At 34.8% G+C, this 14,745-nt stretch overlaps 1 protein-coding gene across 2 annotated transcripts in view; it reads right to left on the bottom strand.

The window, feature by feature from the left end:
- Window positions 1-14,745, bottom strand: part of TCEA1 (transcription elongation factor A1) — a 29,059-nt gene continuing 14,314 nt past the window's right edge. Inside the window, exons 4-11 of one of the 2 annotated variants that reach the window (XM_071554534.1) lie at window positions 9,024-9,111; window positions 8,504-8,563; window positions 7,926-8,074; window positions 6,030-6,086; window positions 5,028-5,182; window positions 3,346-3,492; window positions 2,367-2,438; window positions 1-1,331 (exon numbers count right to left, since the gene is read on the bottom strand). In XM_071554534.1, the coding sequence (XP_071410635.1) occupies window positions 1,323-1,331; window positions 2,367-2,438; window positions 3,346-3,492; window positions 5,028-5,182; window positions 6,030-6,086; window positions 7,926-8,074; window positions 8,504-8,563; window positions 9,024-9,111 (737 nt within the window). In that variant the 3' untranslated portion in view covers window positions 1-1,322. The remainder of the gene's footprint in view (window positions 1,332-2,366; window positions 2,439-3,345; window positions 3,493-5,027; window positions 5,183-6,029; window positions 6,087-7,925; window positions 8,075-8,503; window positions 8,564-9,023; window positions 9,112-14,745) is intronic. The other variant, XM_071554535.1, reaches the window with a different exon arrangement.

The following is a 14,745-nucleotide window of genomic DNA, read 5'->3' as shown; positions in this document are numbered from 1 at the left end:
GATTCAACATAGAAAATCTTGTTTTCCCTTTATACTTAAGGAATTTATTCTCCAGGATCCACACATACTCTTCCCATCCCCTCATGAGTATTTTATACATTGCCAGAATAGACCTCCTCAATAAATTAAGTAATATAAAATTAGGTATAATGAAAGAAGTTAATCTCTTGTAAAGATGTTGACATGTTTTTCCTTCTTTTCCTTCCTCCAAACACATTTGAAAGCATTTCTAAACATGTGCACTATTAAAAAGCAAATTCTAAAAAAGCAGTATATATGTAATTCCACATATGGAAAAGATCATAACTTTAATAATTTGTTTCCACCTGCAGCTCTGTGGTTGACATGAGATACCCTACACATCTCAAAATCCAGTTCATGAACAAAATAAATGCCATTTATATAAAGGGAATAAAGTATAACCTTCCCAGCCAGTTTATAACGTAATGAATTGGTTAGTTGGTGTTAATAGGACAGTCTCAGTCTACACACAATGCCTTTGTTTATTGCAAAGGCTAAACCAAATTTGGTTGTCAAGCACATTAAGCAAGACTGAATACTCAAATCAGATTTGACTGACTATTTTAAGACATTCCTAGAAATAATACCTACTGACAGAATCTAAAATACATGCTCTGGGCAATAAAATATATTGCATTGATCGAAGCTGGTTACATAAACAAGCTTAACCAACTGCTGCAAAAGAGGTCATCATATCTACTAATAGGTTTTCAAACCCCATGACCACAAATTTAGTCCTAGTCCAGAAGCAATACATACAAGCTAGAGAGTTAACTAAACTGTGATTTAGTCAACAACTGAGTTTAATGTAATGAAGAATTTATATAACTTTTCTCTTTGCAAAGCTAGTAAACACAGCAGCAAGAAACAAATTCCATTCTTACAACTGAACAAATGTGGAGAGTTAAAATACACCTGGGAGGAGCATGTATATTTCAGAACACAAAAAACACAGTACATTATTCACAGAGTTAGAAAAAAACCCAAGACAATTACCAAAATGTTTAATTGGTAAAAGTTTAATGTCAACTTACTTATAAAAATGAAAAAATATTTTAAAATTCACCATACAATTGAGTAACCTGGCCCTACTGACTACCAGCTATAGGAAGGCATTTAAGGAAATGATGGTTTTGTCAAAACAAAGGCTAACTTCAGGCATTTATGCTGCTTTAAAAACAAAACAAAACCAAACCAAAAAACCCTCTCATTTGCAGGAAGCTAGATGCTTAGCCTAGTTTTTAAAGCTAATTACAAAATCCTCTTTCATACTGGTCCAGATGTCTTGACAATTTCTTCTTCTAACAGAACTGTCAAAAGAAAAGAATTTTTAATGAGATCTTCATACAGCTTAGTTCTAAATAGTGAAGAAACAGAAATACGACACCATACTTAGGATAGGGAAATTACAAGTTAAAGCATTTGCTTATATCGTAGCCCATCCTTCACTCAGGCACCTGTATACAGACACTGCTGTAACTGCCACATTATGGAAGGTTTTAAGGACAAATTAACTTTTCCAGGTATTGCATCTAACAATTTCTAAGCTCTATATCTGAATATCTTGGAATCAATTTGAACAATATTCAGTAATAAGGTATGTAAAACAAGATGAACAAAGTATTTTTTTAATGTGGCAATCTTAATGGATGCCATGTTGTGGCTCTGCAGAGCTGCAGCATTCTTAACACACAAAGGGAACAGAATGAGGGCATCATGCTTCCTAGTGCATGCTACCACATCTTAAATTGTAAATATTACAGGTCTGCATTTCAATGTTTCACCACTTTATTGGACTACCAGAGTTCCTCAAAGGCTTTACAAATTCCCATTTCCTGAACATTAGAAAAATAAATCAAGTTATCACTGCCCTACACTTATGCTGACACAGGAATATGATAGGAGTCATCTCTTTTCTTATAATCCACCACACCTCCCCGCCCTTCTTTTCAGAGTAGGAAAAACCAGGGAAAACAACAACAACAAAAAGCCTAAAAAGGCCTATTGCACTCATCAATGCAGATATTAAAACCAGTTAGAAGATCTTTGGGTGAAGAAAGAGAAAACAAACAGTGACTAACTTATCACTACTTTGTATGGCAAATGTTCCAAGGACTAGGTCAACATCCTGGTTTCTTTTCCCCTTTGCCATTGCCCTACTTGTTTGATCTCACACCTTCAGTCAAAAATACATTTTTAATTTAAAGATATTTTGCAGTAACAACATGTAATATCATTAATGGGCTAAGAAATAACTAAAAGTCAACAGAAAGTCGGTAAACCAAAATTAACCACATAGCGTGGCTGCCTGTTACCAAATATGCAGAGCAGTCTAACAGTCTTACCTTCCATCTGTTTCCACATTCATTACAGACAACAAATGTTGTCATGGGTTCATCAGCACTGCGGGTTTGAACCTTTGGCAAAAGCAAGAGCCAGAGCAGAAAAGAAAAATTATTATCTTCAACTTCTGTTAGTGTGTGTTCAATGCAAGTGTTTAAATTAAAGTTTTACATTAAGGAAGCAAATTTTGAAAAAAATACCAGTTAACTTTATGCATCAGTTGAAACTGGGGTTTTCTCTAACTATGAAGCCATCATAAACTTAGATTTTGAGATTCAGTAGCACTAAAATACCAATTTCAGCACTGAAACTGTGCATGTATTTCTAGGAAAAGACTGCACTAAAATTACATGTTCAGTACAGCTTTACATGTATTTCCCAATGTAAAGGGTTACAAGTCTAATGATTGCAAAACAGCTTTCTACTTAAAGCATCTCAAACACAATATTAAATTATAAATGTAGCTGATCTTATAATGAAAATTAGATTCCCTGAAGTACTGTTAAACAAGCCCCACTTTTTGCAGTTGTAGGAATGACTGTAAATCAGGGCCTAGGGTTAGTCAAATGGTACATTAGATATATATAAAAATATACACATGTATATACATATATATAATTTTCTTCTACTTAGTCCCTCAGTAAAAAAAAGTTTACACACATTATAAACATAAGTTATCTCTCCTCCACAAGAAAATGTAATAATAAGATGTGATAAGAATTAGCAAAAACTCAGCATTGCAAAGAAACAGAAGTTTCAGTCTATACAGATACTCTGCTTCAATGTACATAAAATCTTCCACAAATAAATACAACAAACACTCTTTATGTAAGCACACCTAAGTACATGCAGCTACTTTTACATCTGGTAATTTGCCAGCATTTTGTTAAAAGTTCATTCTGTAGTTCCGGTTTCTTTCCTCTGACAATCTTTTATATAGGCCTTGAGCTTTAAAAAGTAAGAGTGTGAATAACCACACACCTGGGTGTATGTACAGTTCTTCTTTTTGCACTTGCCGCATGTAAACAGATCAGTTTGGGTACCTCCTGTTTTAGCCATCTGGTGCTCTCTGATAGCCTCTTTGGTCAGATTTTTGCGCATTTCTTTCAGCTCATCACTTGCCATTTCCTGTTAAGGACAAAGAGCAGGCAGAGTTTACTAGAGAGTTTTATCTTTAAAACAAGTTACCACTGTGCGAGCCAATACCATATTTTATTTAGAATCCATGAACAACAACTCTACTGAAAGGCAATGAATTTCAACACATTTTTAATTTTACATGACTTAAGTTGGAATATTTCACAGCACAGAAGCTACAAAAAGTTAAAAATGTTCTTTTTCTTAATGCAGCTGGGGAAAAAAAATCAGTAGAAGTTACAACGTCAAACATCTAAAAACATTTCTATGCAAATGCATTCCTGAGTTCAGAGATATGGGAAACAGAGCAGAGGACTTAAAAGTTCTCCAGAGAGGTAAAAAAAAATCCCCTCTCTAGGTCAGATCCTTGGATAATTATCTGATTGCCCTACATACAACTATTACAGGAAAAAATCTACACTATTTTGACTATTTCCATATTTGTACTGAGAAATACAGTACAGGCATAATTTACCACATGTAAAACACTAACCAAAGAGCTCAGAATAATCAGTTTTCTTTTTCCTTCTAAGTGCACAGGATCTCCACACTGTCTAGTAATCTAGAAAACAATTTGTTCCATTTTTCCTCAAAAAAAACTTAACCAAAAAAAAAACACCACAAAAAATTTACTTTCAGAATAATCACGATTTTCATTAGTTGATCATAAATTTAATTTCTTTCAGTTTCCTCTGTACCTGATTTGGGGGTAGAATCCAACATATAGAAGCAGAACTACAAGACCAAAACATAATGTTAACTGCACTTTCATTTTCCTCTCCTGTAAAATCTAATTTTTCATTTGACTTCCCAGATTTATTTTGATTTGCAAGGACAGCAATCATCTGAATGGGAATTTTTATTCAAGTGTCCAAAATGTTCTTTCAATGACTTAAAATTTATTTTGACTTAAAGGACAATTCTCCTAGCTTCTCTCCCCTGTCATTTATGGCTTTTTGTATTTATCATTATGAGTTTCCTTCAAAATGACTTGGAATATTCAAGAAATAGGTAAGTTTTAAATAAACACTGAAAATACCAACAGGAGAACGAACAGATCCTTAAAACCACAGAGCAATACCTTGCATAGGAGTGTAACAACAGAGGTCAGGATTTGAAAAACAATTGGCAAGACAGGTTAATGGTTATCCAGAAATATGAATGGATGAGCAGCTTGGAGTCACCAGCCAGGCATATTTACATCTTCCTACACTTAAAACACTATCACCAGTATAACAGTGTAGCCTTTTAAAAAAAGCACAACAATCTACCTTTCAGGAAATTCTCAAGAGGCAGCTTACCTGTCTCCTGACTTACAGACAAGAATCAGACATTTAGGATCCAGTAACAGACACCACTTTCATGGCCTCTGCCCCAACAAAGCCCTGCAATTCCAACTGTGAGAGCCACAAACAAGCCACAGTCTTTCAGGTGGGCAGCTTATATAAATTACTTTTATGGCTAGTAAATACAGTCTAGGATGTAAGTCCAATAGGGAAACAGTTCAAGACCTATGCTTTACTTACCTCTGCTGTCATTTTGGCGAACTTGTCAGGAGGAATGTTTCCGCATAATACATTTTTCCTTAGGTTAGGGTTCTTTGCATCCTTGAGATTTGCTATTCTACTTCGTACTCTGTTTTTGTATTTCATATCGGTGTTTTTTAGTTCTTGGAAAATAGGTGCTTTGGATTTAAGGAACAAAATATTAACAAGCAAAACAAGAGCATTATAAAGGATTCACTTTGGGGGGCAACTTTTCTAAAGCAATGTACTTCTCTGCTCTTGATCAAGTACTCCCTTTCACCCCAACCAGTAACTTTCCTGTTCAACACAGAAGACTTCACGTCCTTCTGATGCCTAATTGTATTTTAGCACATGATCAGTGAAACTTGAATTTTTCAGTAGTAGGACCTCAACTGAAATTGTGAAAAATCATCTGTAAGCTTATGCCCAGTTTCTTGGACCTCATACTGAGAATTAACTGATTTCTAAACCAAATATTCAAACAATGACAACTCACTAACACATTTTAAAAAGAAAAACAAAACAAAGAAACCCAGACCTCTGTTCTGGAACTATTCAAATACTGCTACCAGAACCACCCTTTCAAAAACTCCAAATTCATTTAGAAATAACCTTGCAGAAAACTAAAGGAAGATATTACAAGAAGATTAAGACTGGTAACAAGAAAATATTTTTAAATAACATAGAAGAGCCCAGCATTTTATGTAAGAATGCTTCAGTAAGATGTGAGATTGCTGCTGCAAGGAAAACATACTGAGCTGAAAAAACCCCCACACACTCACCTACACACATTGCTACATGTTTTAAGGCAAATCATTTCAGCTGGGCTCTTTTTTAAACACTAAATTTAGGTACTGATGTACTGAACACAGTTTGCTATTTTTATTTTACATGAAATTAAAAAATACTCAATATATAGATCAAGTTAGTTAATTTTAAAAGTATCAGTGTTTTCAAAACACACTCCTGTTCTAGAGCACACAGATATACAACAAAGGATATCTTCTTCAATCTGAGAACCCAGCTCTTCTTCATCAGCACCAATAGCAACGTAATCATCTGAGGAAAACAAATACTAAAATATTAGCAACCTGACACTCTCAGTGTTCCATATCCCTGAGAGCCTATTCAGCACTCTGAAACTCAGCAAATTATGAAACACCTGCAGCGAATCTTCTTTTTGTATAGCTAAGTTTAATTTGCTCCATATTTATCCTTTCAAAAGGTACTAATTGGAAGAACAACAGTGAGTGAAATGAAGTACAACAGAAGTTAAAAAAAGTTAAAAAGCTTTCACAAAGCCAGACATCTAGTTGAAAACACAAGTAGAAACAAAAAAAATTGCTATACATAAAAATTTAAAATATTCTAATAGGCTTGGCAAATACCCATCTCTATAACATACCTGTGCATAGAACAGACTATTAGGAAACATTTTGTATTTTGGTGAATCAATTGTTTCAGTCCACACAATACAAAAATAAGCAAATAAACGTTTTGCATGCAACCAAGAGGAAGATTTTATTAGGAACATAGCAATTAAGTAACATAAACACTATTATTAGATTTTTTTAAAAGTTGAAAGCAGAAATGTGTCCTAAAACATGTAAATTAGAAGAAATGACCATGGTAGTCTTGAAGACAATGCAACACTTGAATTATAATGTCTCAAGATAATTGTTTACTGTTTCTGACCAAAACTCTTACAAAGACAGCTGCGTTTCCAAGACAGCTTGAGGACAGATTAGAGACAGTGTTTTCCTCCTCATTCCAACATGGGCATACTTCAATGAGTTAATTCAAACACCATTTCTCCTTTGATCTCATGCCAAAGGCCATAAAACCAGAAAATTACCTTATTTTTTGACCATGGATAGTAAGTTTATGTGTGCTGTAGAAAGCAACACAACAAAAAGGGTTCTTGGAAAACTAGCTAAAATTAAGATTACATAGAATTATGAATACTAAGATGCTATATGCAACTTTCTGGTCACAAATCTCTTTAGAAGTCTGTGAACTACATATCCAGAGGACTGCAAATTCATGGTATTTAGTCAGCTTTCATTGTTGTCTGTATCTGAATTTATATGAATTAAAAGAAAGAATGAAAGAGTGAAAGAGGTAAACATGGATGATTCAGAAGTCTACTTACACTGGGTCAAGTCACACTAAGTGAAGAACAGAGAAACAGGAGCTGAGTCATAAATTTCGCAGAAGAGAATGACCAACCAGAAAAAAATTAGGTAATACTGAGAAGTCCAACATTCAATTTGCTTCTTATCTAGTATATCATTCAACTTGACAGTTTAAAGACATCCAAAGGCACATGAGAGATGAAAAAAAAAAAAGATCAAAACTGTCAAGTAACTTACAGATGCCAAAGGCATGAAGATAAGAGCAGTGCAAGAATCAATTAATCCAAGTATCTTGATAAAATGTAAAGAATAAATTAAGACAGAAGGGCAATGTTCACAAACCAAAATCTAAAGGTTCCCAGAACCTCTGGTGTAAGAAAGGCAGTCATGTATATTGTGGCAGTCTCCCAGTCAAAAGGACTGAGAGAGACAAATAAAATAGCTTCCACAACACTATTTAAATGAGGCATTAGAGGCAATAACCTTCCGAAAAAGAAGCTGCCCTATCAGCAAGTTATCAGATGAGCTGAGACACAAAATGTCTTGTATCATCAGCAACAAAAATGTATTTTGACATTGTGCTCATGCTGTCCAGGTTACTCGTTAGTTGCAACTGGATGAACAGGTCTATGGATATATGCACACAAACACACATAAACAGGGTTTTTTCCACCCTGCAGGGGAGGAGAAAAGTGGAGTGGTAAAGACAGAAATAGAGCAGAAGAAAACAGACAACCTTGAAAACGTAGTTTACAAAGCTCACCTCCCGTTCTGAGAGCTGCAGAGAGCATTTCTCTACATTTCACTCGTACAGAGTCTGAAGTGCTTGGAGCTCGGGGAAAAGAAGGGATGAAAGAATTTGAGGGAGCACTACCCTCCTCCTTCCTGCTGCTGGAATTGCTACTTGAGCTGCTAAAAAGGGCAAAAGGAAAACCAACATTAACATTTTTTTTCCCTTCTTCAAATAACTTTGTTTCTGGGCAAAACACAGGTCTTTTGCTATATCCATTTGATGGTATTCCAATATAAGAACACAGGCCACCTTTTTAAAGTTATTTATAGCTCTAGACTCAATACAATTTTTAAAGTGTCTTTTAACTATTCACCAGGGTATTCCACACAATAGAGCCACAGCAGGTTATTTCACTCCATTATGTTGCATATAAGCTTTAATTCTCAGTTCTTTACATTAACATGAAATCCTTTTTTTTCCTCCCACAGAACTTTACTTTAAAAAACAGTGAAGATACATTGCACCAACATTCACTCTGCAGCAAATATTGAAGGGTCAAAATCCCTCCTCCTTCCAATTAATGTAGTTTTGCAAACTGGAAACTTAACTTTTCAGATTCCATCTGGACATAGAGGCAAAATTTCAATTTGAAAATGGCTGTTGAAAACCTGAAATGTATAGTAGAAGAAACTGGCTTTATCCTTTTTCTGATAATGTATTTGGGTTTTACCAACAGAAGTGCAGATTGTTTATTAAACATAAAAGCTAACAGAGAAAAGAAGTATTCTAAACCTCCAGCATATGCAATTACCCCAAAACTGAAAGTTGTTTGACAGTTCTCAAAGCTCAGTGCTAGAAACTGAGAGAGGACAGAATATTTGACAGATGTGACAGATGGAATAAACAATAAACTCATCTGGCCGTATCTTGACTAAGGCTTTCTTTTATTTTTCATGTCAACGGTAGCACAATTTACTTCCCTAACAACACACCATTTCTTGTAGAAAACCTTATGACTTTCAGAAAAGAACATGGTAGCTGTCTCTAATATGACAAATTTGAACCAAATAGTTTAGTATTATTTTATACTTAGTGAGATTATTTGCACAATCATGAAGAATCAAGCACCTTTCTTCTCTGGCTTCGGGGCTGTTTTGTGAGGAAGAGGCAGGCTCCTTTTTCTTTTCTTCAGATTCTTTATCAGTAGAAGGTCCATCTGGAAATACAAAACATGGGAAACTCTCTTCTACCCAGAAATAGTAACTGATTTAAAGCAGTGGTAAAACATCTTTCATGACTTCTCCTGAACCAGTTGGAAATGCTATCAGCTCCCACTCTCTGCTTCGACCCTCTCTCACAGCACAGCCTTCCACTCCGCAACACCCTCCCAACACAGCAAAATGAAAACACCGCAACACTTCAGATTCTTTGGGTCAAGTCCAGCATCTGCTTAAACTGGCAGTGAAGACACGATGAAAATGTAGATTTTAAGATTTATTTTTGCCAAAACTGCTGTAGTAGGTACACAGTAACTTCTCATCAAGTCTCTGGAGTAAACACATGCCATTCTTTCTAGTTACACTGTGAAAACTAGCAGGGTTGCCAAAATATAAAGATAATTTTCATATTTTTGAAGGAGTTTTCCAGACACACAGACAGTATTTTCTGTAACAGATCTTAAATTTTTTGCCTTAGTGTTTAAATATATTTGAATTTGCCTTTCCCATACAGCCTGTTTCACTATGATTTTATAAATAATAAAAGCTTAAGTCTTTATGAAAAAGGGCAATCACAACATTTAACTCTAGCATAGCAAAAAACATAAACCCTTTTATTGTACAGAGGATTTCAGAGTAGTTAAATGGAGTTCCTGCTTTGATTTGCTCTCTAGAAAGGCTGGCTCTCCACTATCTACTAAGAAAGCCTAGTGAGATTGGTATCACTCACTGACAGATTTTGTGAATTCTTCCTTCTAAACCCTTATAAAGCTGCCATTACTTACATTTCTAAATTCGTAGCCTATGTTACTAGAATAAGCACATATTAAAAACTTTAAAAATCATTAAAAACAAATTAAGAAAAGGAAGGAAATCTGTTAAGGCTCAGTCTTGCACAGAAAGATGTCCTGAACTAGGCATGTAAATCCTTGTTTAAGCATCAAAAAGTATCCTTATTTCCAGAAGAGCCCCATCCCCACACTTCTCAGAGGAACTTGGTGGTAACGTAACACACAAATTCAAGTCTCTTTATTAAATACCGAACTTTTTTTTTTAAATTTTCCTACAGTAGAAAATTACCGTACTGGTGGTTTTTAATAGGAACATTAAACTGAACATGATTTTGATATATTCCTATATTCCTTACTTTTAAGGGATATAGCCAATCAAATATCACTTTGTTAAAGGATCATCATCATCAAAAAGAAAACCAGAGACGAGGCACCCACCTACCACCTTGTCTCCAGCTGCATCTAAAAAGATATGCCTTTTACAAAATAGTACAGGAACCAGCAAAGCAAACAAAGATGCTTCTCCAGAATATTTCCCCAGCCTTCAAGAGTTCACTCACTGTTTGTAACACTGTATTCAATCCTTGATAAATTTCTCCATTTAAGGAAAAAAAAGAAAAATTAAACACTGTAGTGTTTAGTGTAGATGATGTACTTGGACTGCCTGTCTTTCATAAGCTAAAGATGTTACGCAAAAAAATCCTAATAAATATACCAATTTATCAAATATTATTTTTAAAAAGTAATTTCACTAAGAAAGCAAATGAAGCTGTAAACATGGATCACACAAGTTCTTTGCCATGACACCTGAAGTGCGTGATACTAAAAGAAAACAAGTCCCATTTTTCACATGCATCCTCCCATGACTGCTCTCTATGGCAACAAATGCTTACATGATATATGATTTTTAAAAATGTTCTAAATATGCACACTATCTCATTTACCCTCATAATGTTGTACATACATGGTCATCTTTGTCAGAGGTTTTAAAATAAACTAATGGATCAAACAGGTATCTCTTCTTCAGCCCATTCACTTCTACATTTTTTTCTGGCACACAACTTGTCTAATTCAGAGCTGACCGATGTATCTCCTGCTCATCCTACACACCGCTATGATATGATATGATGTGATGTAGCTGGCACCCAGTGTTCATTTATCAAACACTGTCATTTAGCCCAGCATGATTTCATCAAAGAAGGCAGGCACCTGAGAACACCTCCCAATGCTTCAATGGCTTCTTTCCTTTATGGAGGGCAGGGTATGTGTGTGGCACAGAGATAAAGCCAGAGGTAAAAGCACAGCTCCTCCCAACACCTGCAGACCAGCCTATGCAACCAAGGTCAAACTTCTTCAGCAGCTGAGACAACTGGACCATCTTCAGCAAGTAGGTCTTCAAAACTACAATTCCTTTAAGCACTTAAAAGTCTACAGATATTTTTGTTAAATCCAGTTTAAGAAATCTGAAAATAACGCTAACAATATTATCCTAAGTGTTTAAGTTATTCATACTTATTAATCGTTTGAAAGCACCAAGGAGAGGAGATCCACTGTCAAGCTGTACTAATTCTTAACCTCTGACATTAATATCTTATTTTATTGAAATACTGTATTGACACAAGAACAGAATGCAATTAACAGCCTCCATTTCAACTATCCTCTGGGGAAAGGAAAGAAATGCCCTTGACAAATTAAAAGTCCCTACTAAATAACTTATTTTACTTTCAGTGGCCACACTCTAATGGAAAGGAAGAATGACAGCAAATGGGAACTACGAGCCACAGAAATTCTAACAAAGTAAGATGGAAAAAAATGACGCTTCTGTGAAATATCTTTAAAAATTCCAATTCACCTCAGGAAGTCTGTAGAACATTCTAAATATTTACATAATATAAATTACAAGTTGCTTTAAAGAGACTTTTTTCCAACTCCATACCACTATTCAAACTTAAAAATCCCCTTTTTCAGAAAAAAAACTTGAAATTGTCATCAATTTTAGAATTGAAAACTATAACTTCACAGTTTTAGCAAGCTATAAAAAAATCTTAAGGCTTTGTTGTTTGTAAGAGAAGATAGTCTATATTAATACTGTTTCTTTAAAATCCAAAGAACACACTAGTAACATGAATCTACTATTAACCATTGTAATGAGACCATCAAAGTTTGATGACTGCAATGCAGTTTCTATCTGGTACCTGTAACTACTTTGAAAGGTACTTCTGGCTTCTCCAGGGAAATAATCTCTTCAGGGTCAAACATGACATGATAGTGGGTTTTGTTATCCAAATAAAAATTTTAATGTAATATTATAGAGCCAGATAACATAATTAATTTGAATGTTAGAAACCGTTAACAGCTTCATTCTTGATTCTTCTAACTATATTACAAGCCAACACTAGACATTTGCTAGTAACAAGAAAATAACAGAAAATATAAAGATATAATATTATTTATTTATAAATCTAAATTAAGAACATTTTTAAAGTAGGAATTTTTCCAGATTTTTTTCCTTAATTAAAGGTGCTAGTTATTCCCTGGGAGCACATGAGAATTTTATTTAATGGGATATTGTACGTTACTGATTAAGAAGCACCACCAGAACATGGAAAGTTGTCTGAATATTCAAAGTAAGTTAAAGAGAAAAGATACAACAACATGTATCAGATGGCATGGTTATTAATTTAACAATGACCCTCATATTTAATAATTATTTAGGCTCCATTTTGCAGACTCTGACCAAAATAATCCTGAGATGCACAAGCAGCTATGCTCGTCAGCAATTCCACTACAAGATGTAGTAAGAAATAAAGGTAAGATCAGTGAAGTTTCTTCCTAGTTGTAGCACTGGGGGAAAGAATAACTAAGATCTATAAATAAGTAACAGAATCATGAATTATTTGCTATTTTAGAAGATTTTTTTAATCATCGGTTACAGAGAAGCATAACACATGGACTTCTTCACTATGTATGTTTTACTCTTATAAAGGATGATTTAATTTGCATCATGTGTTATTATCTTGCCACTGATAATCCTAAAAATTTACAAATCTACTACCAGTACATGAACAGTTCCAAATATACATTTCACCAGGAGGTTATTTCCACAGCTCATACTTGATATGAAAATGAAACTACTGAAATTATTTTCCCACTTGATGTCTTATAAAGACATGTACTCTTCTTTTCAACAGTAAACAACATTTTTAAACACTATTAGACTCTAATTTTAAAGAACTTGTTTTGCCAGAAATGTTTTTTGGATCAAAGCCAGTAGGTTTCTAGATGTCCTTGAACAACTTCACCTACTGACAGCATTAACCTGTAAGATAGCCCTAGACTGTACCTGCTTGCTCTAGTAGAATCAAACTCAGGTTTGAAACAACACAGGATTTTATTAACAAAATAATCCAAGTAAAACAATTCTGTGAAGCCTGGCCTGTATTATTAACACTGAAACATTCTTTTAAGATTAGTCAGGCATGTCCTTCTTTGAAATAGGCATTTCAAAATGTTTGTGACATCACCTTTACTTTTCAATACTGGCAATAGATGATCACTTAAGATTATTGTACAATGATTCTGCATTTTTAGTTCAGTACATAAAGTTGCTGGAGATAAGGTTACTTACAGGTCTGGACATTCTTTTTCACTGCATACTCTTACAGTTCAGCAAGTAATGATTTGTGATGGAGGTTAAATTCCTTAAGGAATTTCTGTTGATATTTTAGTATTGAAAAAACACTCCTCACAACCTAAATGACTATGTATAGATTCATTATTTGCGTGGCATACTCTGTATACTCAGCTACTTGGCAAAACAATCCTTATTTGCAAATCCCATGTTATAACTGAACAGTATTTTATTCTGAGAGCCAAATTTGGTTCCTCATGCAAATTGTGACCCTTGGCTGTGTGGTTTAATGTTTTTACAAGGATATCTGAGAGCCACCTTGCACTGTGGCTCACCCAGTGAGTCACTTCAGACAACGCCTGCACGCCCCGTGCTGCGCAGCCCCCAACCCCCTGAACAGCCACTGGGAACCTGTCAAGGCTCTAGTCAAGCCATAAAGATCTGGTGATTCACAACTCACTCTGATTTCCTCTCATGCTTCCCATGCACTCCTAAAAACTAACTTCTGATAGCATTGAACTGAAACAGTACATGCAGCCTGAACAGTAAACAATTCTTGCCTAAATTCAAAATGTCATTTATAAAAATAACTCACAAAGACTTCAGACCTCAGTACAATGCTTGGTACGATTAACAGCTGTCCGCTTCTGCTGCCATCTTTGATCCATACCATTTTACATGCACTATAAACAGCATAATCGAAACTGATTTCTCAAGGAGCTCAACATATGGAATTTCGTATTCTTCCGAGAAAGTCAAAACTAATGATAAAACAGAATAAGAGTTCTTTGTAAGATTCCCACCCATATTATACTCTACCTTTCACAGTTATGAGATTTAAGTTCTGAGTAGTAATACAAGGGGTGAAACATTTGCCCTACTGTGCTTATTATAATGTCTACATTGCAACCAAGGAGAATTTAACTATTTCAGTTTTGAATGCAAGGAGCACTATATTTTCAGGAATAATTTGATTTTATGTAATAAGTGCACTCCCACAACTATAATAGACCTGGCACAACAATGTACACACAATAATATCCATGCTGTAGCAAAAATTAGTCCATGAACAAAGGCCACATACCCACTGCCACGAGCAGTACTCAGTTCTGATTAATGCCAAATACTTGCTATTTGCTTTTCAGTTACTCACGTGTTTGACTTCAGCTCTTGCAAGAAGCCTTAGGTAGAGTCTCTCAGCTGTGTTAAAA

This window comes from Pithys albifrons, chromosome 4 (genome assembly GCF_047495875.1).
Source record: "Pithys albifrons albifrons isolate INPA30051 chromosome 4, PitAlb_v1, whole genome shotgun sequence".
In the NCBI taxonomy this organism is placed as follows: Eukaryota; Metazoa; Chordata; class Aves; order Passeriformes; family Thamnophilidae; genus Pithys; species Pithys albifrons.
Note: the sequence above shows the minus strand (reverse complement) of the source record. Positions and strands in the feature narration are given on the sequence as shown.